The following is a 21,637-nucleotide window of genomic DNA, read 5'->3' as shown; positions in this document are numbered from 1 at the left end:
TTACATCATGGATGTTGGCAAATGGGATTTTTAGAAGGCAAAATAATATTAGAACTAGAGCTGTCGTAGGCAGATTATATGCCTATAATCTGGCTGCATGGTTGTCCCACTCATATTACAACAAGCTGCAGATTCAAAAAGAGCAATCCTTCCCCACCCCCCAAAAAAATCATTTAAAAAAAATAGGCTCCTGAATAGTCATCTGAGTTAGCCAGCAGTAAAGTAATATAGGGTACCCAACTTTTCATATTAATCATCCAACAATTCACTTCATTGTTGTCATAGCATTTAACTTTCACTGACAGCAGGGCTTTGCTGATGGACAGCAAATGGGAATGAGTGCTGGTTTAACAGCATGCCTATATAAATGAGTGAAAAGGTACCACAACTTGCAGCATGAAACTAGGATTGGAAATAACAGTATATTGAACAATGGAAGAGGGAAATGCACATCAAAATGATTTTTGGGGCGCTAAAAGCAACGGTCGCATTGCAGGCAAAAGCTATGTGGAATAAGCAGATAAAATGACTCAATCAGATACTGACAGGAAACAGATGACATTTTCAAAACAAACACTCCTGCTTGCAAATGAGATGCCTCCTTTTATTGCCACATCAATTTGGCTTTCAGAAAGTCGCATATTTCCATTCCTTATGATGGGGTCTTCTGAACAGTAGATAAGAATGGAATTCGTACAGTAAGTGCTCGATCTGACTGATGCTCTGCTGCCAGTGTGTGTTTGTAGCACCAACACAGTGTGGCCATTCCTAATATTTCACTGCTGACCAAAGCCCATCCTGGCACAGAAAGCTGCTAGCACATTTTATTTTGTTTTATTGTGTGGTATTCTAAGGGTCACTTAGCCAGTGCAGGAACTTGAATGTTGTTGCAATTCAATCCCTAAGTCCAGGGGCCATGCTGGAAACCATCCTTAGTGATTGGTTGCAGTTCAATGCCTTTGTGTCGGGGCCATTCTCAGGGTAGAGGAACTGTGAGGCAAGCCTGTTCTGTTTTGGAAGTCACTGATGATCTGTTATGGTAGCTGGCTGTGGTCATTTCCATCCACCCCTTTAAAAGTATCTGTTAAAGCTCAGTTTCTCACATTGCATAAATTTAGTCAAGGGAAGAGGGAAGTAGCTAAGTTCTGACAAAATATTGTGTACTGGTTATGATGGGTCTGGAATGAAAGAGATTACAATCCCCCCTTTTTTCTGGGTTTCCGTAATGCCCTTTTTCCCAGAATTCCCCACAGGTTGAATTCTCCAGAATTCTCTGCCACAGGTTACCTTTGTCCATGATTCCCAAAGCAAACCAATACTGGTTTGTTTTTCTTTCCTGAATACCCTATGTTTTTGTCCTGTCTGGCAAAGAAGGGAAATATTCCCTAGAGTTTGCACCTCTCTTAGTTCCCATGAATGGGCAGCAATTGGAATCCAGTGTGCATGGAAAAATCTAAGAGACTCAGGGTGCTTCCAGACTTGCTTTTCTGTAGGTGGGATTTCGCCACATGCCATATAATTGCACAATTGAAGTGAATTTGGGCTCTTACACGATAAATCCACCCCACCCCCAGGAGGAGGAGGAAACGGAAATGCAGTGGAAAGGCTGGGATACTAACTGCTGGATGCTTGAGATGTCAAGTATTAAACCTGGGACTTTCTGCATACAAAAGAGATTCTCTGCCACTGACCTAAGCCCTCCCCTAGTTCAGAATGGTCATAATGTAGCTAACACTTACAACATTATTTCTATGTTATGTTAGTACAGTGGTACCTCGCAAGACGAATGCCTCGCAAGACGAAAGAGTGTTCTTTTTTTGAGTTGCTTCGCAAGACGAATTTCCCTATGGGCTTGCTTCGCAAGAAGAAAACGTCTTGCAAGTTTGTTTGTTTCCTTTTTCTTAAAACTGTTAATACCCAGGGTGCATTGCTTGAAGAGGTGCAGTTGCGACTTGACTTCGAGGAGCAACTCATAGCACGCGGTGTGGTAGCCTTTTTTGAGGTTTTTGAAGACTTTGGTGATTCCTATGGGAAACCGTGCTTCGCAAGACGAAAAATTCGCAAGACGAAAAAACTCGCAGAACGAATTAATTTCGTCTTGCGAGGCACCACTGTACTTTAAAAAGTTGACACGTTGCGTTTAATAATGTGGCTTCATATCAGGGAAATGAGAATTGAGGTGTCCTAAATCAGAAATCACTTCCAGCTCCAAAATATTTCACCCGTATTCCTTGTGGTGCCCTCAAAGAAGTAGAAAAAAATTGTCACTATCTTACATAAACCTTATTTCTAGAAACATTGGGTTGGTTTCTACTAAGTCATACTCAGAGTAGACCCATTGAAATCAATGAACCTGAGTTATCTGTGTCCATTAACTTCAGTGGTCTATTCTGAGTAGGACTAGCACTGAACACCACCCCTTGTCAGTTTTGCTGGAAGCTGCAGAGTTTCCAACGGGGAGTTGAGAAGACTCCAGAAGGTGTAATGAAAAAGAATAATGGAATGCACAGGTGCCTTTTTAATCAAGTGAAGAACCAGTTACAGAATGCATAAGAAAAGAAAGAAATGTGCAACTCACCATTTATCACAAAGAGCTTTAATGAGAAGCATATTAATTTTTGGCACTGAAAGATGTTTCTGGTGCAGTTTTGGCCTTCCGGCTATGCTGGAACTCCCTTAATACACTCATTGTCCTTGTGTTCTATGTACACAGGCTTTTCCATGCTGATTAACATTTGTTCTTTATTGGGGTCAAAATATTGATGTACATTTTCTCATAGGAAAGGTGTCTCAGCATCAGATAGGACAGAGCTTACAATGTCATACCGCTTCTCCTCTTGGAGTCCTTCCGTGCGATTGGACTGAATGACAGTATATCATTGTAAATATGCCCTTGAAAGAGAAGCAAAAGACATGTTTGCATTTGTGATCAATCTATGTACACCGAACGTTTTAATGGTTACTTAGTGCATTACTTTACAACATAAAACTCTGTGATTCTCAGGGAAAGGTGACTATAAAAGGAACTCAGATGTATACAAGACTCTATAATGGGTCATTTTCATAAATCTTGAGGCCTGAGAACATGTGGAATGATGCATTTCAAAATTGTGCTTTAGAACAGGGGGGGAAATCATTTGAGTGTTGTGAAAAGAACTGCAAAGATTATAAAAGGCATAAAAGCATAGGTGAATGGAGTCAGGCATGTTCGGCATAGCAAATTCATTAAGGCTACAATCCTGTTGGATGTTTTCCGGTTTTCTGACCTACATGCTGAACACACTGCCACAAGATGCCAAACGGGCATATCCAGCTCCCCATGGCCAGCCCCCCCCCCATGCCCTGGCTCTAATAATTTTAAAGTTCAATAGGATGCTGTAGAAAACTATTGTCTGATGTTTATGAGAGACCCATGCTGTTTATGGCATGTAATGCCTTTTTAATATTCTTTGGTCTGGCTAGGCTGTTTATTTCCTGTTACTTGCCTTTTCTTTCTGTCTTCCCTTTCTAATTTGGAACTTGGATTTTGACTGCGTCCTTTGGACACAACAGCCCAAGGACCACTCTCCTCCCTCATGCCAAGCTGATTCCTCATACTACAGCCTTAGGCCTAGAAGGACAAAAGGGTGGATGAGATGAAATCTGCCTCACAGTGATGAGGAGATGCAGTTGGCTGTCATTGCTGCCTGGGTCTAAAGCTAAGCAGAAACTTCAGAGGTCTCTCTTGTTTAAGGAGTCAGAGGCCCGTTGAAAGGCGGAAGTGAAATAAATGAGGGAGAGTCTGGCTTGCTGGACTTCCATGGCAGCCGGATGTCTCCAAATAGCATGTGAGGGTGGAGAAGGTGCCTACCTTTCCCCAAGAGACTTCTTTCACTCATGGTTGCAAAGCTATCGAGCTGAACTTACTTCTCCATTCATTGATCGAAAGCTTTTCGGCCTCTGTGGAGTCATCATAGGAGTGCTGCGCCTCTGTCTCTTCCTCAATGTCTCTGTATGGGTCAAAGTAAGCGTGAGCTAGAGCTTGGGTGGCCGTCAGACGCTTTTCCACATCCAGCTGCAACATTTTGTCAAGCAAGTCCACTGCTGCAAGAAAGGAGGGAAACGGGGCTAGGTAAATTAGGGCAATAATGCTTAAGACTAGGATGAGCCCGAGAGAGTAATGTGCTGAAAACCAAAAGGGATGCTTGGCCTCTGAGGCACTTTCCCATGGCTGATTGCATCAGCTCATCAGATGGAGCCAAAAATGGTTTTCATTATTATATTGAATCTCACCCCCCACTGAAGTAGCACAGAAGATGGTAGTCACATACATCACTGAAAGCAGAGAAAATGCATATTCCAAAAGAGGTAGCCCATCCATAGGCACACAGAATTGTAGAGTAGGAAAGGATCCCAGGAGTCCAGCCCCCTATAACACAGGAATCACAGCTAAAGAATCCCTGGCTGAAGCCCTTGGTTCAGGTCCTACCCCAGAGTAGAAAAAACAAGCTTGCTCCCACTTCTACGTGACAGCCCTTCAGATGCGACAACTTGCCTTTCGTATCTGCTCTCAGTCTTCTTCAAAGAATTGCACAGTCCCAGACATACTTAGTTTCAGTGATGAAACTACATCAGTCCAGCCCCACAACCATTCTGAGATTTACAGCATCACCAAGTAGTTTGGCTCAAACAACCCCCACCCCACCCCCCAAAAATCGTGCTTGCATTTTACTCAATAATTTAGGTGAAGTAGGATGATTTATTTATCTCCAACGCTGTGAGGGTGAGAGGCAGTGACTGGTCCATGGTCACTCAAAATTTGGAGAAGTGTGAGTATTGACAAATTGCTGTGTTTCAGTTACTGTATTGTTTTGGAACATAAGGATTAAGTAGGTTTGCCTCTAAACACAAACAGAATAAATTTCTCCCCCATCTCTTCTGCTGACTATATCTGTGATCCACTGGATCATGTGTGATGTTTCTCCATGTGATCACATATATGGGGAGTGTTGCATAATGGGATGGGGGTGGGGAGAGTTAAGGTAAATAATCAAAACGTTACAGCAGAGGGTTATTTCGCATTTTAAATTCCCTTTCAGCCTCACTCATCTCAAATTGTGCAGAAAAGAGGTACACTGCACACAGAAAAAGACAGCTAAACTAGGCTTAGAAAACAGGAAGGCAGGAAACCCAGATGTTAACCAATCTGTCAAGACCATTTCCTTCTCAGTTTTACTTCTCAGCCCGTTTTGGAAGCACAGTGCTTCTTCTCATCTGCAACCTACATAGAAGGAGTGGAGGGAATTCAACAAGGACGATTCGCACACATCTCTTCCAGAGTTCAAAAGCTTCAGTTCACAGCTATGTACAGAAATATTTCCTTGTCTTGATATTATGGGAAGACTTCAATGTGGTGCTAAGCAGACTGCTTTGATGGTGCAAGCATTTCAGGTTGCCTGATGGAACGACCTGCCCTCTTCTCCCCCAGGTGCTGTTCCATGCAGTGGCAGAGGAAGGGGTGTGTGGTGGGTGTGGCCCGCCCCAGGTGCCATCCCTGAGGGGGAGTGACATCACCACGCTGCCCCCCCGGGACACTTGCTCTGCCCCTGCGGACAGCTAGCCCCGCCCCCGGGTGCAGGGTGTGCATGCCAGAGCAGCGAGCTCCGCCTCTAGTTCAAGGGGTTCTCATGACGCCACTCTATAGTCAATGGCAGTGAGTAGGTGAGGGGGGGAAGCCCTGCAGCACTAGTAAAAGTCCTTGTGCTGGCAGGGCCTGTTAGTAGAATCCTGCTTCCCAAATCATGACAGGAATACAATAAGATGCCTTTGTCGCACAGAGCAATTTGGAACAATCGCTAACTTGCATCTTTAAGGTGTAGCTTGCATGACATGGTCAGGCTGCTGAACTTCCCCATCCAACACCACTTTTGAAATTGCCAGAGCCCTGTCGTCCATGGCATCCCACCACCCTGTTTTAAGGGATTTTCCCCCTTCATTTGTCATCATCATCAAACACTACAGAAAATGATGATTACTCCAGCTCTCTGGAAGACACTGCAGAGTTGCATTGCCTCTATTGTAAAATAATTCTTTGCTCGGCCAGCCTTACTAAAAGTGAAGTATTAAATGCAGGTTCCGTGGAGTCAGGGAAAATGTGTCTACTTACCCAAAGGATTAGCTTTGGGGAAAAGGAGAGATAAATCCATTTTAGGGATCTTGGGAAGCGACTGGATGTAGCTTTTTGCCTGAAAGAAACAAGACTTTCAGACAGGCATACAAATGCCCCACAACCGGAAAGTGTAAGGAGCAATATTAAATAGTTTATATATTGTCGGGGAACCAAAGACTCACACATGCAGTCAGCTTTTAACTTGAGCAGTAATTTACAATGGCCAACATATCTGTAAATAGGACACAGTAATAATTCTACCAGTTATTAATGCCTCCTCTATTTTGCTCTTAATTCCAGCAGCTCCCTTTATGCAATAATTGCCTGTTTATCTTTCCCTTCTTCAAGCAAGTAATTTGGTGCAGTTCTAAACATGCTTACGAGGGAGTAAGCCACACTGTACGTAGTGAGACTGAATAAAGATGCAAAGGGCTGCACTCTTAGGTAAACTTAAGTACAGAAATACAATGTGTTCTAAGTCACACAGCAAATGATTAGCCCAAGGAGTTCTGGTTGCCAGTCTTTGTTTCACTGCATCCCAAACAGGTGTAGAGATCTTCCAATACAGCATTTCCGTCTTTGCATGTGTCTCTTGTAAGTTCCTTTGCAACTCTGAGAGCACAAAATCCAGTCCACATGGGGGCGAACAGAGCAAGCCCCACATTCTGAGGACCGTCTGCCAATAGTGGGCGAGGCCAAGCACAAAATTGAGTGAAGCATCTGATGCAATTTTCTTACCGCTTTGTCTTCCAGCTTTTGCACAAATTCTTCTCCGGGGCTTCCTGTCACTTTCAAGATCTGAGTCAGCTGATCTAAATCTGGCAGGCTAAGTTAAGGCTTATTAAAACAAAGGCTCAAACTTTGGAACATAAGTGTCAAAGCACCTGCACAAGTTACATCTATATATCTATTTATTAATGTGTTTCTATTTTGTTCTTTCTCCATAGAGGTTCGCCTCCACCACCCTGATTTTATCCTTGCTAGACTAACAGATGGTGAGACTTTCCCGTTTACTGATTCATAGTGATAACGGTGGCTACAATCTACAACCTTTGGGTAATACGTTGAGTTTCAGAGCCTCAACTTATATCTGAAATACCCAATTCCACCCCCCACCCCCCGCATTATTGTACATTTTTATATTATCTTTTGTACAATGGCTACTTTGGGGTGCTTGCAGTGACACCAACAATAACAGTAATAACACACAACTTTGGTTCCAACGCTATATGCATTGTAAGCCCGGCTGAACTCAATGAGACTACTCAGAAATGAGTAGACATGGATAGGATTGTGCTTCTTGCCTCCCTAAGGGAGGGAATTCCACTAATGTAGTGCCACCACTGAGAAGGCTCTGTCTCCCATCCCCACATAATCAGCTTCCTCCACTGGTGGGATTCAGAGAAGAGTGAGCCGGAGGGGCAGTGGGGCATGTTCAGCTGACATGCGGGGAAGCTTTCCTGTGTATCAGCTGAGCAGCCCCACCAAGCCTCCGGATTGTGCGGAGACCCTCCCCAGAGCCCGAAGAGGACATTCTGTTCTCGCTCTGGGGAGGGTCGCCTCATGAGCCAGAGGGGCAGCGGGGCTTTGTTGAGGCTGCGCTACCCTGCATGTCAGCTGTTAGCTGGGAAGGCTGAGCAGTCTCAGCAAAGCCCCTCGACGCCTCTGGCTCATGAGACCTTCCCTGGAGGCCAAGGAGGATGTCCTTTTCAGACTCTGCGATGGATCTCCTTGCAGGCCAGGAGAACTCTCCAGGGTGCTCCCCATTTCCAGGTTTCACTTCCAGGGTCCTGGCACTGTGTGTGTGCATGGTTGCACTCAAATAGATTTCACGTAAATGGGGAGTTGCCTGTACCCCCTGCCACATGGATTTCTATTTCCCATTATTTATATTTTTAGTCCATACACCGAGAGTATCAGCCTCCATCACACCCTCAACAAACGCATTTAACCCACCCCTACTGATCATAGTTAGAAAAGGATACAGTCTTTACCCTTAAAGAGAGTTTTCCCAGTCAACATTTCTGCCATGATACAGCCAACAGACCAGATGTCCACTGTTGAGGAGAAGAAACACAGGAGGAGGAGACTGAATGGCTCATAAAACCCTTATTTTAAACAAGGGTTTAAAATAAATGAATAATTCCCCGCAACAATGTTTTGTATGTCCTATTCCTCCTCTGGGGTCTTACTGAATATTTTCACTTCCTCTCTCTTGAAGGAGATAGTGGAGTGTGTGCAGGGCCGATTGCAGACAATGACTAGTGCACATTAATGCAACACAAGCTTTTTCTAATAGGGATAGCAGTGGAAGCAGCTGCATCAGAAACACCTGCGCTTATGTGCCATAACATAAGCTAAGGCTAAGAAGCTACTCACTCTTGTTAGCTTCTCTGAGAATACAGTGCACAGCGGCACACAATCAACCCCTGAGTTGTTGCGTGGGTTGCATTCCTGGCCTCTGCGTGCCTCTGGCGAGCGCGAATGAACCCGCCTCTCCCCATTACGGCCTTGTTATGGCCTGTTCCGCTCTTGTTCTGCCCTCTTCCAGGTCCAGAACACTAGCTCATTGGCTATATAAGGGGAGAAAATCTGTTCAAGCTGCAATCCTATGCACATTTATTCAGGAATGTGCACCATTGGACAGAGTGGGGCTGACTTCTAAGTAAACATGTACAGTATTATTTATTATTGTATGTATTAAATTTGTATACTACCCTATGGCCGCAGGTCTCAGGGCGGTTCACAGTGTAATATAGGGTTGTGCTATCTGGTTTGTACACATTTTAAACAGATGCATCTTTGAACCAAAGGAGCCAGTGCTTTTTTTCCCTGGGGGTACGCGGGGGTACTCATACCCCTAAACATTTTGTGAATATAACGGGAGAAGAAACTTTAAAAAATAAAAAAATAGTTTCTTCTCTAGCACGGTAAATCATTAGTTCCGTTGCTACCCCTGATGGTGGCCTTTTGTCCATTTCCTGTATTTATTTTTCCTGATTTGAACTATAAAATGGTGATTTTCTTGAGTCAAAATGAGAGTACCCCCTAAACATTTTTTTTTTGAAAAAAAAAGCACTGCGAGGAGGTATAAGGGAAATATATTGTACTTGTTTATCAGGTGGCATTATTATTACTGAAATCTTAAGAGCATGAAAAGCCGTCTAAGAACACCCACATTCTAATGAGAAAAGTTCCCCCAGCAGCCGAACAAGGAAATTATTTCACCCACCAGTCTGATTGTAATGCATCCAGTTCAGGATCACTTCTGGGGCTCTGTACCAGCGAGTCACAACATAGCCTGTCATCTCAGAGTCTGTATGCCTTGCCAAGCCAAAGTCCAATATCTACAGCACACACACACACAAATGGTGAGATATAATGAAGGAACCACAGAACAGACTCACCACCCTTCAGGAAAGGGAAGACTTCTTCTTTTCTAGGACTATTTTCCATCACCAGAGCACCCTGCAATATCACTTGGACACAAAGTCTGCACTAGAAGCAATGTATTCCTATTGATAACAAACATCTTCTCCATCACACATAAGAACTAACAGGATTTCTTTTTTAAGCTGGCAGCATAAAACCAGATCAAATACATTTCTCAAGAATCTTGCTGAATCAGTATCTATATTCCAAATGGTTTTCAAACCTAGCTGATATGAATCAGGCGCATGGACCATGGTAAGTCCCTGTTACCATCCCAAAGCCATCTGTCAGTGAAAGAGAGTACCGATGATGGAGAATAATTTTAGGTGCCATTGTGCAACTCTAAAACTGGGGGTAAAATATTTTTGTGTATTTGCGATGTACTGTACTATTTTCTTCTTTATTATTTTATTTGTAAGTGATGTGCTGTGTTTTTCTTTCTTTCTCTTTTTCTAAGTTTTCTTTGTACATCTATGTTGATTATAAACCAATAAAGATTGAATATAAATGAAACTACATCAGAATTTCCCTGGATTTGCACTCTGAACCTCAAAGCTGGGTCTCTATCTAATCTTCAGTTTTGTGTAATCTTTGGGGTAAATTCCACTGAAATCAGTCAGATGTACCTCCAACTAACCACACATCTGATGTGGTTGCTGATTCAGAAAAAGCGCCATCAAACCAATCTTACACGCTACATGCCTCTTACTTTTGAAAAGTATTCCTACCTTTAGTTCACAATCTTCATTGACTGCCAAATTACCAGGCTTCAAATCCTGCAAAACACAGAAAGGCCAGGAAATAAGCTTGCAGGTCTGTGTGACAGACACCCGCACACCCACCCAGCTTGGCAGTTTTGCAAACACCTCCCCCCAATCCATGCCACCTGTGGGTGTCCCCATTGGCATGACTCTTGATTTTGGGGCTCAGGCAGAGTTTCCAGGCATGTTGGTGGCATCCCTTGTCTTTAAATAAAAATCAATGAATTAGGCGCTTTCAAAAATCAAGATAGAATGTTTCAGTTTACCATAGTAACAGCTTTTTCAGATAAGCGAAAAAACCAAGAATAGCATGGGAAATGTCAGGTTGTGAAAAGTAAATAGACCCAACTGCCCCAACCCATCTCTCATTATGTGTATGAAAAAAGAGATCTGACTTGTTGCAGCTGAATGTGAACACAGCAGCTATACTTACTGTGTTTCCAGTTTCTTCCCGAGGTTCTTTTTTAAAGTGTATGTATTGTGTTTTATGGGCTAACAAATGTAATGGAGCAATAACAGATTGCAGATAAGTTACCATACAATTAATGCAAGGTCAAGAGCACAGTGTAAATTACCATCAGGACAACAACAGCAAAGAAGGGAAAGCTAAAGAAGAAGAGAATCAGATTAAAGAAGAAAATACCATCAGCCAAGGTCAGCTATCCATAATTTACCATGAGTTCAAGGTAAAATAAATTAGGATTTTTTTGCTAGAAGCAAATTCAATAAAACAATACCATATTTCTCTTGACTCTTTTGCTTTTCTTGATGCTTTCGTTTTACGCATTAGTTTTTCCATCAAATCAGTTGACCAGATTTCTTGGTAACAAACTTCCAATAAATTCAAATGGGACTTTTCCAATTATTTTGTTCATGTTAATGTAGCTGCTGTTGATAGTAAGATTATCAGTCTCTGGGCAAATTTTTTTCTCATTGAATCATCAAAAATATTTAATGAGGCTACTTTGTGGGAAAGGGTATAGTGATTGTTGTGTTATCACTCCAGTTTTATTGAAGGTTTATGTCCATAAAAGGTAGATCTCTGAACAGGACCACCTAATAAGAAATAAGTCCTCTTTTGGCCACATATGAGATGGAAGAGTCGATCATATTTAACTTTACAGGGGTCAGGTAGCAGCATAATATTCCCTTTATAGAATTTTCTTACATATGAGCTGACACAGATTTAAAAGGAAGTTTGTTGTTCCATTTTTCATGGTCTATGGAAACCTGTAAATCACTTTACATCCCTTTTCATATTTTCTGTGTTGTGTCTTTTCCCACTCTCTTCCCATGCTGAGCACCCTTTGGATATAGCAGCTGTTCCGCCGTATGGGGGAAGCATATATCTGGTCTCTGGCCAAATGGGAGTATAGGTTTGTTCTATAAGGCTGCAAGCCTGTATGCACTGACCTAGTAGTTAGTCCCACTCTGCTCTGAGTAGACATGGAAAGGATTCTGCTGCAAAAAACTGTTTAACCCTTGAAAATACATACAGTGGTACCTCAGGTTAAGAACTTAATTCGTTTTGGAGGTCTGTTCTTAACCTGAAACACCACTTTAGTTAATGGGGCCACCGCGCCACGATTTCTGTTCTCATCCTGAAGCAAAGTTCTTAACCCGAGGCACTATTTCTGGGTTAGCAGAGTCTGTAACCTGAAGCGTCTGTAACCTGAAGCGTTTGTAACCTGAAGCGTCTGTAACCCGAGGTACCACTGTATAGAATTTAATAACGAAAAATATCTGTCTCGCTTTTCCCCCAAGGATGGAAAACCTGTTCCTACACTCATTAATGTCCTCAGTAAATGCTCCCCAGATGTGGGACACATAGGTACTTTTGTGGTTTGGGGGAGGTAAAAGATTCTGTTCTGCACTTAAAACTAGACAAGTATCTAGCCTTGTTTAATGTGACAGAATGGTCTCCCTCCCTCTAATTTAGGCCTGCTTTTTCTCTACGTTTTGGGATGTTCCCTTCAAAAAACGTTCTGTGTTGAAAGCTGGCGTCAGGGTATGGAAGAGGCTCTGCGTAGTGATGTATTTTCAGGTGATGTGCAATGCATTTTCCTCAGGCAGTTTCCAAAATATTTTTCGAGGGAGGAACTAGAGGCCCTCACAGCTCTGCGTCCAGGACTTGCCCTTGGAGTATGTGAGGTAAGAGCTGAAGAAAGTGCAGCTAAGTGGCAGAAAAATGCCACCCTGCAACACAGCAGGGCGAAGCGAGCAACCTGCTTCAGGCAGCCCAGTGGGAGGAGCTTAAACAACAAGCCACGCCTGCTGAGGTTTCCTCTTCTCCACAACTCTTATAAAGGTGGAGGAACCTGGCCTTCTCTTTTATTTATTTTACAAATGTGCTGAGCACTTCACAGCCTGAAGCCATCAAAGCAAAACAATAAAATCATTCTGACAGATGTGCAATTAATATTCCATAAATGACTGGGTCACACCTCAGGGAAAGCCTCCTTAAACAACAGTGACCTCAGCAGGTGCCTAAATGTCACGAAGCTAAGTGCCTGTCTAATCTGGGCTGGCAACTAATTCCAGTCAGCTGGAGCTGCAACACTAAAAGCCCAGTTTCTGTTACAAGCAAAGCTCAGCTCTGGGGCATGTGGTACACTCAGTAGTGCCCCATGTGAGGAGTGCAGTTGCAGTTGGAGTGAAGCAATCCCTTAGGCCACCCTAAGGCAGAATAGTGGCAGCTCAAATGTGGCCAGGTTGGATGATGGTATTGGCTCTGGGTTTATTGCAACACACTGCTGGGGCAGAACCAGCTATGTGTCTTTTCCACATAGCTAAGAGGCTTCTAGGGACAGAGGATAATGTCCCTGGTAGAGGCAGGCAGATATCATTAGGTATCATTTGGTAGTCTTTGGCATATGAATAGGGACTCGCTGGTGTTTTGAGCAAGAACATACATCAAGAGAGAATTTGAAAAGGTTGAGGGCAGAAAAGGTATCATGTGCAGGAGAATGCACTGTAAACTGTAAGAGAAACAGCTTTAAAGAAAGTTAAGGGACACATACCCTGTGAATGATTCCAGCGGAATGAATATACTGCAATTAAAAAAGAGAAAACACACAAACGTCTGTTTGGTCATTTGTGAACAAGTATTTTCCCACCCAATCCCCAACAGCCAATCATCTGTCAGGATCTTGCATAATGGAAAATGTCCCTTGCTGTACTCTTATAACAGTGTTGGCCAACCAGTCGGTCTCCATAGGTTATTTGGACATCAGCCTTAACCAACATGACCAGTGATCGGAGTCTGGAATGATGGGAGTTGTAGTCCAGCAACATTTAGAGGGCTACAAGTTTTCCATTGCTGACTTACAATTTGGATGGGAATTAAGTTGCCCCCAGTGGCTCTGAGAAAAATCAAAGCAGTCTGCATAGTTTCTACCAAACTGAAATGGTGAGCTAAGAAACTCAGCTGCTATATACTAGGCTTCCACTCAGCCTCTTATAATCACACATACTACCAACCTCTATGTCCTAAAAAACAATAACCCATGTACCTTATTCCACTTGCTAAGTTATCAGCTAGAACATGGGGAGACTGAAAGGTTATGAACTCTTATAATGAGCAGACTTGTAAAGGCATTCATTTTATAAATGTAGGAACTTGCAAACTAGTTTGTCCAGTATATCAGAATCTACTTTTTAGGCCAGAAGAGAGACATGAAGGAAAATTCAGCAGGATCAAATTCCTACTCTGAGTTTTTTCCAAACTCTTACCTTCAACCCTTTCAACACCTGGTAGATTAGATACTGGATCTTCTCTTCACTGAACTGATGTCCCATTATCTTTTGTAAATCTGTCCGCATGTATGGCATCACCAGGTAGCTAGAAGACAGTAAAACAATTCCCTGAATCTCAAAGGAAGACTGTCACTGACATACTAAGACATTGCATTTCTGAGAACTATCCTCTATTTCAGGATCAGAAATGGCAACATTGATCACAGTGAGAAAGACAGGAGTGCCACATATTCTATTTTTAATACTACTTTAATATTTTTAAAGCATTAAGTGGTTTATATATGCTTTTAAATAAAATAAAAACAGCATTGAAGAAATTACATTGTGCATCCAGAAAAAGCTGAATTCTGCAACTTGTATATAAACTATGGAAATTAGTACACATTGGCTTCTTTTCAGAGTATACACAAGCATTGTTTTAGATTCAGTCACTGACTTCAGGAGGAATGGAATCAGGCTGAATTCAGCTGATTTTTGTAGTAGCAGGCAACAGACCAACACATTGTACCAGAAGCAAATCCTACAGTAGAACTTTGCAGCATTTTATGGAAGGAAGTACAAACTTACAAGTCTTGGAATCCGTCAAAGGTCATAGCTGAAGTGAAGACATCAAGTAACCCAATGACCTGCAGTAAAAGGGGACATGGAATTTAATGTTATTAAGGACACACCGTAGAAGAGGAGTTCTGTGCCCCACCAGAAGCAAAGCCATGGTTCAATGGCAGTTCATGCATTGGGTGGAAACCCAGATTTTATACTATATGCTGTACAGTATTCATGCAAGTCCCAAATCTAGGGACTAACGCCAGGAATAGTAAAGAATGTGTGTTTTCAGATGCTAGAATGCTAATACTGCAAAACTTGCAAAAGAGATTGGAATATGCCCAACAGCCAAAACTTTCCTGAAGCTGAGAAAACAGGAGTTACTCACATTATTAGAATATCACCAGCATAGCTGATTGCCAGTGTTTACCATTTTGGGGAACAGAGTATGAACTTGCACCCCGCCCCCACCAGAGTGTGAATTCTGAATGAAAGCGGATTTTCATCTCTGCATTGTATGCAGTCCAGAAGTGGGATATTGCAATTTCCCTGTCCTCTTCATTTGGTATACAGTCGTTCCTTGGAAGCTGAATGGAATCTGTTCTGGAAGTCCGTTTGACTTCCAAAACATTCGCCTTCCTGCAGCCAATCGGAAGCTGCGGAAGCCCTGCCAGACGTTCAGCTCCCAAAAGAACGTTCGGAATACTCACTTCCAGGTTTGCGGCATTCAGGAGCCAAAACGTTTGACGGCTAAGGCGTTCGTCAACCAAGGTACGACTGTACTAGAGATCCTAAGCAGATCTGAAGAAGAGTGCATTTAACTGGCACAGGCCATGCTCCTCTTTTTTGTCCAGTTGAACTTAGTGTGTCAGCCATGTGGAAGAGAAGCAGGGGGAAAAGGGCTCAGGGGTGGAGATTTATTAGATGTCATCTATCATCAGCTCTTGCTCTTTTACCATCATCCTCTACATTGTCTATAAGGACTAGGGCATATCAGTTTATGAGCCTCTGCATGAAGATTTTGCCAACTAGTAATGCGGTTAGTACAGCATCAAAGTTTAATACAGGGATGAAGAACTTGTGGCCATTCAGAGTTCCCTCTTGAGAATTGTAGCTCTGGCTAGGGAACAGGGGTCTCCTAACAACTCCCAGCACCCTTGAGAAACTACAGCTCCCAGAATTCTTTTGGGGAATCCATGACTGTCCAAAGCAGCATGGTACTGTTTTACATGCATGGTGTGAATGTGGCTGAAATCTGGTGGGCATGCAAATTCTGACACTGCATACTTGGTCAGATTTTGTTTTGACTACCAAAACTTGGGTGGAGATAGATTCCGATATTCAATTCCATCTTCCATCCAGGGCTGTGCATGAAAGACATAGACAACTGTGTGTAAGCAAGCAAAGGGAAGGAGTTACTCACATTCTCATGCTGCATGTGCTTCAGCAGTGTCAGTTCACGATATGCTCGCTTGGCAAAGATCTCAGACTGGAATGGGCGGCAGAGCTTCTTGATTGCCACTTTCTCCCCTGTCTTCTTATCTATTGCTGAGCTGTGGCAAATAAGGCAGGAGAAATCCAGAAGGATATGAAGTTGGAGTGCTATGAGAGCTTCTGCATGTTTACTTGAAAGTAAGGTAAAGGTACCCCTGCCCGTACGGGCCAGTCGTGTCCGACTCTAGGGTTGTTCACCCATCTCACTTAAGAGGCCGGGGGCCAGCGCTGTCCGGAGACACTTCCGAGTCACGTGGCCAGCGTGACTAAGCTGCTCTGGCAAGCCAGCGCAGCACACGGAAACGCCGTTTACCTTCCCGCTAGAAAGCAGCACCTATTTATCTACTTGCACTTAGGGGTGCTTTCGAACTGCTAGGTGGGCAGGAGCTGGGACCGAATGACTGGAGCTCACCCCACCGCGGGGATTCGAACCGCCGACCATGCGATCAGCAAGCCCTAGGCGCTGAGGTTTTACCCACAGCGCCACCCGCGTCCCTATACTTGAAAGTATGGATGGGCAAATCCATCAGTACTGGTTTCTCATTTTCCCAGACTTAAGTTTAGTTCATTTCTTCAGTTCAGCATTAGTCTGAAATTTTGGTTTTTTTAAAGTCCTCATAAAAATTCACCAGCATTTCTCATAATAAACACATTTTTGTAAGCCATTGTCACTATCACAAACTTTTATGCAAACAATTTTCTCTAGTACATATTTTATGTTATTTTCACTAATACATGCATTTTTGTACACTTTCTTTGGTTAGAGGACCACACTCTAAAATTTGCAGGAGTGTGAATTTTGAAGAACAGCTGCATTTCAGCTTTGGGTATTGTTGCAAGAAGTGTGGATTTTAAGTTGTTGTTGTTTAGTTGTTTAGTCGTTTAGTCGTAGATTTGCATTATTATGCAAACCACATCAATTTTCTTCCCAATCTCTATAAAGTGGGTTTAGGATTGTGTGCTTGTATCTGTCAGCTGAGGATAACATTTCATGCATCTCAAAAGCTTATGCCACAATAAATCTGCTGGTCTGTAAGATGCCATGGGACACTTTTTCTGCTTTTAATATAACAAATATAACAAAGTAACACATCTTTGTCTCTGAAAGTTCATGTGCACATTGTATGTGCATTTTTATTGAAGTGTTTGTGTCCTCTGTTCTGGTTCTAATGTTTTTATTGTTATTCTGTATCTTTATTTATCATAATCATCTATTATCATTAACTATCTTGGCAATCTATCAGTGGAAAGGTTGGGATACAATTTTAAGAAAAAGACTGAAAAGTGTTTTTTAAACAAAGCAATATGTGAATGAGTATGGGAAAAAGAGATATACCAACAATGTTCCATGTCAACTAATTATTGTCCCCCAAATGCAGGAAGGATTCAATCAGCCAATGAGCCAGTTGTCCTCTATCCCATGCAATAAACTCATTCTTCATTTAATAAACCATTACTGAAGGCTGATGTAATACTTTTCGCAATCTTGCAGCTAAGTGCTAGAGTAAAGTCACTTGGTTGAGGCTACAGTTCCATAACCACTGCTGCCAGTCCGTCTCCCAAAAGGTATTCCAGAGCAAGGCAGGGGGGGTTGTGATCCTCTCCAGAATAAGGTGGCCTGGGAGTTGTGCTATTTAATTCAGTTTGGATTGCTCACAGTAGAAATGCTACTTGGGACTCATCCATTTTGTACTCAGCAATCCTCATGTCTAAGTAGACTTGGAACTTGAGTTACAAAGGTTTTAATATCATTCTCTTTTAATTTTTAATCAGCACAGACAATCGCCTATAAGCAATCTGAGTCTATACATTCAATGCTTTTTTGTGTGTATGCAGCCTGTAGAATTGTCCTGTGCTTGCAAAATACCGCACCAGACGTTGCTCAGAGCAAGTCAGCACACGATTACTAGGTTATCATGTGGCAATTGCTATCGTTATGTAAATACCATGAATCCACCCTTGGTTATAGCCTGCTTATTAACCAGCGCAGCAGAAATGCAAAAATACCACACACAAATTCATTCCACCTGATGAGTATATGTGATAAAAGGATGGCTGTCCTTTGCAGGCATTTTTGGGTTCTAGGAAGTTGTAGCAGCAGCTGAGCTCCAAGAAATCTGTCCCTTTCAGGCGCCTGCTCTGATATTTTAAACATGTTCTGCCTCTGCTTTCAAAGCCATTGTGCCTTTGGATACCAGCTGCTTTGAGAGAGTGCTCTTGTGTTTGGTCCTGCATGTGGTTTCCCCACAGGCATCTGGTCAGCCACTGTGACAACAGGATGCTAGGCTACATGGGCCATTGGGATTGGAATGGCTTGATCCAGCAGACTCATCTTGTATTCTTTTTAGTGCCAAAACCTTTTCAGTCTCTTAAAAAAAAAATCCCTTCCCCAGTTTGCTGATGGCAACAATATTGTTGTGAGTTTGGGGGTTAGCCTGCATGATGATAGTCCCTTGTGATTCTTGGGTCCCCTGATCCAGCAAGGGTTAAAAACTTAATGGAGGATTTATGTCTCAGGACCCATTCAAGAGTATGGGAGGCATGCTTGCCTTGAAGCCACCACCAAATCTGGCTCCCTAACCTGCACGATGCATATTTCCAAACATGTACAGTGGTACCTCGGGTTACAAACACCTCGGGTTACAAACGCTCCGGGTTACAAACTCCACTAACCCAGAAGCAGTACGTTGGGTTGCGAACTTTGCACCAGCAGCACAGCAGCAGTGGGAGGCCTCATTAGTGAAAGTGCACCTCAGGTTAAGAAAGGTTTCAGGTTAAGAACGGACCTCTGGAACAAATTAAGTTTGTAACGCAAGGTACCACTGTATTTGTTTTATATCTTTCTATATGCTCTGGCTATCTTATGTGCCCACCTTTTAAATAAGTAACATGGAAAGAGTCTGACTTTACACCATTCTTTACTGACTGCAAGTTCTGTCCTGCTTGAAGTTCTGGGGGCAAATCATCATAAAATGCCTGCATTCTAATTGTCGGGCATGGTTTTTAATATGCTCCCTACCATTAGGCAAAGTGAGGCAGCTGCCTCAATTGACAAAGGGTGAAGGGCAGCAGCTCAAAAATGCATGCATAAACTAGTAATATATATATATTCATATACATACACATGAACATACATAAGAATGTAAGAAGAGCCTACTGCATCAAGCCACTGGCTCATCTTGTCCTGCATGATGTTCTCCCAGTAGCCAGCAAGATGCCTCTGACAGTGGAGGGAGAACAGAGCCATAAAGGTTAGTAGCCACTGATGACTTTATCCTCTATAAATTTGTCTAATCCTCTTTTAGAGTCATCTAGCTGCCCTGAAACAAATATTCAGTTTCTGCCCTCTTTCTCTCACCCCCCAATTTAATCTTTATAGGTTTTAAATATTGCATCCGCTCACTACAAAAAAACAAAAAATCCCAAAACTCAACAAATACAAAGAAAATATTACATATAAAATAAAGTTCTTCCATACGTTGAGACTTCCGTCTTCCTTGGCATGGGTTCTTCGTTTCCTTGTTGACTGCATATTGTATCACATTTAACTTATAAATTATCTATAATCTTTGTAGCATATGGCATTGCAAAAGTTAATCAAAGCATGTCAAAGATTTCATATGTGAACAATGTTCTTTTAAATATAACCTGTATATATCCCATTTTTGTTAAACTTTTGGTTTGTCTGGTTCATAATTTTTCCTGTCATCTTTGCCAATTCTACAGAGTCAAATAATTTCACCTGCCATTCCACTTTAGTTGGTAGTTTTGGCCCTGTCTCAGTTCTTTGGTATTTGGAATGGGTGGCATATTTTTGGTCATATAAGAATTCGAGGTGAGTGTCCTAGCAATGTAGATCAGCCTTTGATAACTGGATTCCCTCTAGCACTTTTGGGCTACAACTCCCATCATTCCTAGCCACTGGGCAGCATGTGTGTTGCTGTCCAAAGTATCTGGAGAACAACCAGTCGCTGTATAGGCTGATGTAGATTACATTTGGTTGACTATATTTGGTCTACTTCCTGGTCTGAAATAAAACATGCCAGTTCTGTGTCTGCTCAGGGGCGCTATGCACCTTTGCGGTGGTGCTGGGTGGGCAAGTGGGCACCATTTGCTGTTTCCCCTCAGGCAGCAAAATGTCTTTGGACCAGCCTTGGTCATTGGCTATGCATCCCTACTGGCAAAGCTGCTGGCAGTCTAAATGCGTCTGTACCTGCCATATCTGAAACATCTTCCTCCAATGTGGAAACTCAGAGTTTGCGCTGGTGCTTTATGAACCAAGGCACCAAACAGCTGAAATATTCACAACAAGGGGCCTTGCAGGAAGTGAAGCAATGGAACATTAAGCAGCCTTCCCCACATGTCTAGCTTGTTAGAGCTGATCTGTTGACACTTGGAATGACGCAGGCTATGGCCGGAAGGAAGCAAGGCACCTTTACCAAAATGCAAATCGCTTTCACTCCATAATGGAGGAGAGTGAAGGACCTCCTCTTGACTCCTCCCAAGAATCCAGGCTTCCAGCGTCCTGTACCCCAGTCTCTCTCCCTCTTCCACCCCACCCCCTGCCGCCATCTGCCAAGGGCCCTGGGATCCATAAAAAGGCCACTCACCAGACAGAGCCATAAGCTCCAGAGCCCACGGGGCTGAGAGAAGTATATCTCCTAGGAAGCTCCCAGACGGTCTTGTTTATTTCTTGCTTGTAGAAGCCTCTTCTCCTGGGGAAGCTCATCTCCTGTGTGTCTGGAGTGGAACCCTCCAGTGCTCAGGGCCCCCAAGAGGAGACTGAGAGCCAAATCCGGAATCTCCCCACCTTGAAAGCTCCTCTAGGAAAAGAAATACCTGTGAGTTTCCGTCTCAGCTGCTATTGTTGTGCTCAACGAGCCACATTTCCCTCCTCCTCTGCCCACACACCAGCCCAGGAAGGAGGCATCAGGTTTCAAATTAGACACACCTCTTTCCTGGTACTTTCAGAGGACTCACCTTTTCTACCTTAAAGGTAGCCAGCAGCAGAGACAACAACCATTTTTGGCTATTAGGTTTTTACTGCTACAATTAAACACTTCCCTCGTGTCCCTGATTGCCAGTTTCCATAAAGGGTAAAAGGGAGGGAGAGAAATTGCTAGAGAAGGCATGGTGTAGATTAGACTTTGTCCTTGGCTGGAAAATTATGGATGCAAAGGAATAATCAGATCTTAGAACAGCCATCAAAATTCCAGCTGCTTGACTCCAGCTGCCATTTATATAAAATGGGGGGGGCATGTATTTCTTAACTGCCCTTCACAATAAGAGCACGGAGTGGGTTACAACAATAAAACGAACACTTACACACAATTAAAACTGATACAACTGTAAAAGAAAAGTGTTGTTGTTGGTTGTTGTTTTTTTAAAAGCAGAATCATGCACACATATATAACATTTAAAAGTGGTTCCAGATACAAAAAATGAAAACAGATCAAAACAGTTCCAGTACTGATGCAGACTGGGGAAAAGAGCTTCACGTAAA

The 21,637-nt window shown here is 42.8% G+C and overlaps 1 protein-coding gene across 1 annotated transcript; it reads right to left on the bottom strand.

Annotated features, from left to right (window-relative positions):
- Window positions 1-2,580: 2,580 nt before the first annotated feature.
- On the bottom strand, window positions 2,581-21,217 carry MAPK13 (mitogen-activated protein kinase 13). The gene is made up of 12 exons (XM_053392938.1): window positions 20,745-21,217; window positions 16,064-16,193; window positions 14,665-14,723; window positions 14,074-14,182; window positions 13,362-13,391; window positions 10,309-10,356; window positions 9,381-9,495; window positions 8,134-8,205; window positions 6,887-6,966; window positions 6,146-6,224; window positions 3,907-4,083; window positions 2,581-2,892 (listed from the first exon to the last, which is right to left on the bottom strand). The coding sequence occupies exons 1-12, from the start codon at window positions 20,861-20,863 to the stop codon at window positions 2,813-2,815; spliced, it is 1,098 nt and encodes a 365-aa protein (XP_053248913.1). The 5' UTR covers window positions 20,864-21,217; the 3' UTR covers window positions 2,581-2,812.
- Between the last annotated feature and the right edge of the window lie 420 nt (window positions 21,218-21,637).

Source organism: Podarcis raffonei, chromosome 6 (genome assembly GCF_027172205.1).
Source record: "Podarcis raffonei isolate rPodRaf1 chromosome 6, rPodRaf1.pri, whole genome shotgun sequence".
Taxonomy (NCBI): Eukaryota; Metazoa; Chordata; class Lepidosauria; order Squamata; family Lacertidae; genus Podarcis; species Podarcis raffonei.
Note: the sequence above shows the minus strand (reverse complement) of the source record. Positions and strands in the feature narration are given on the sequence as shown.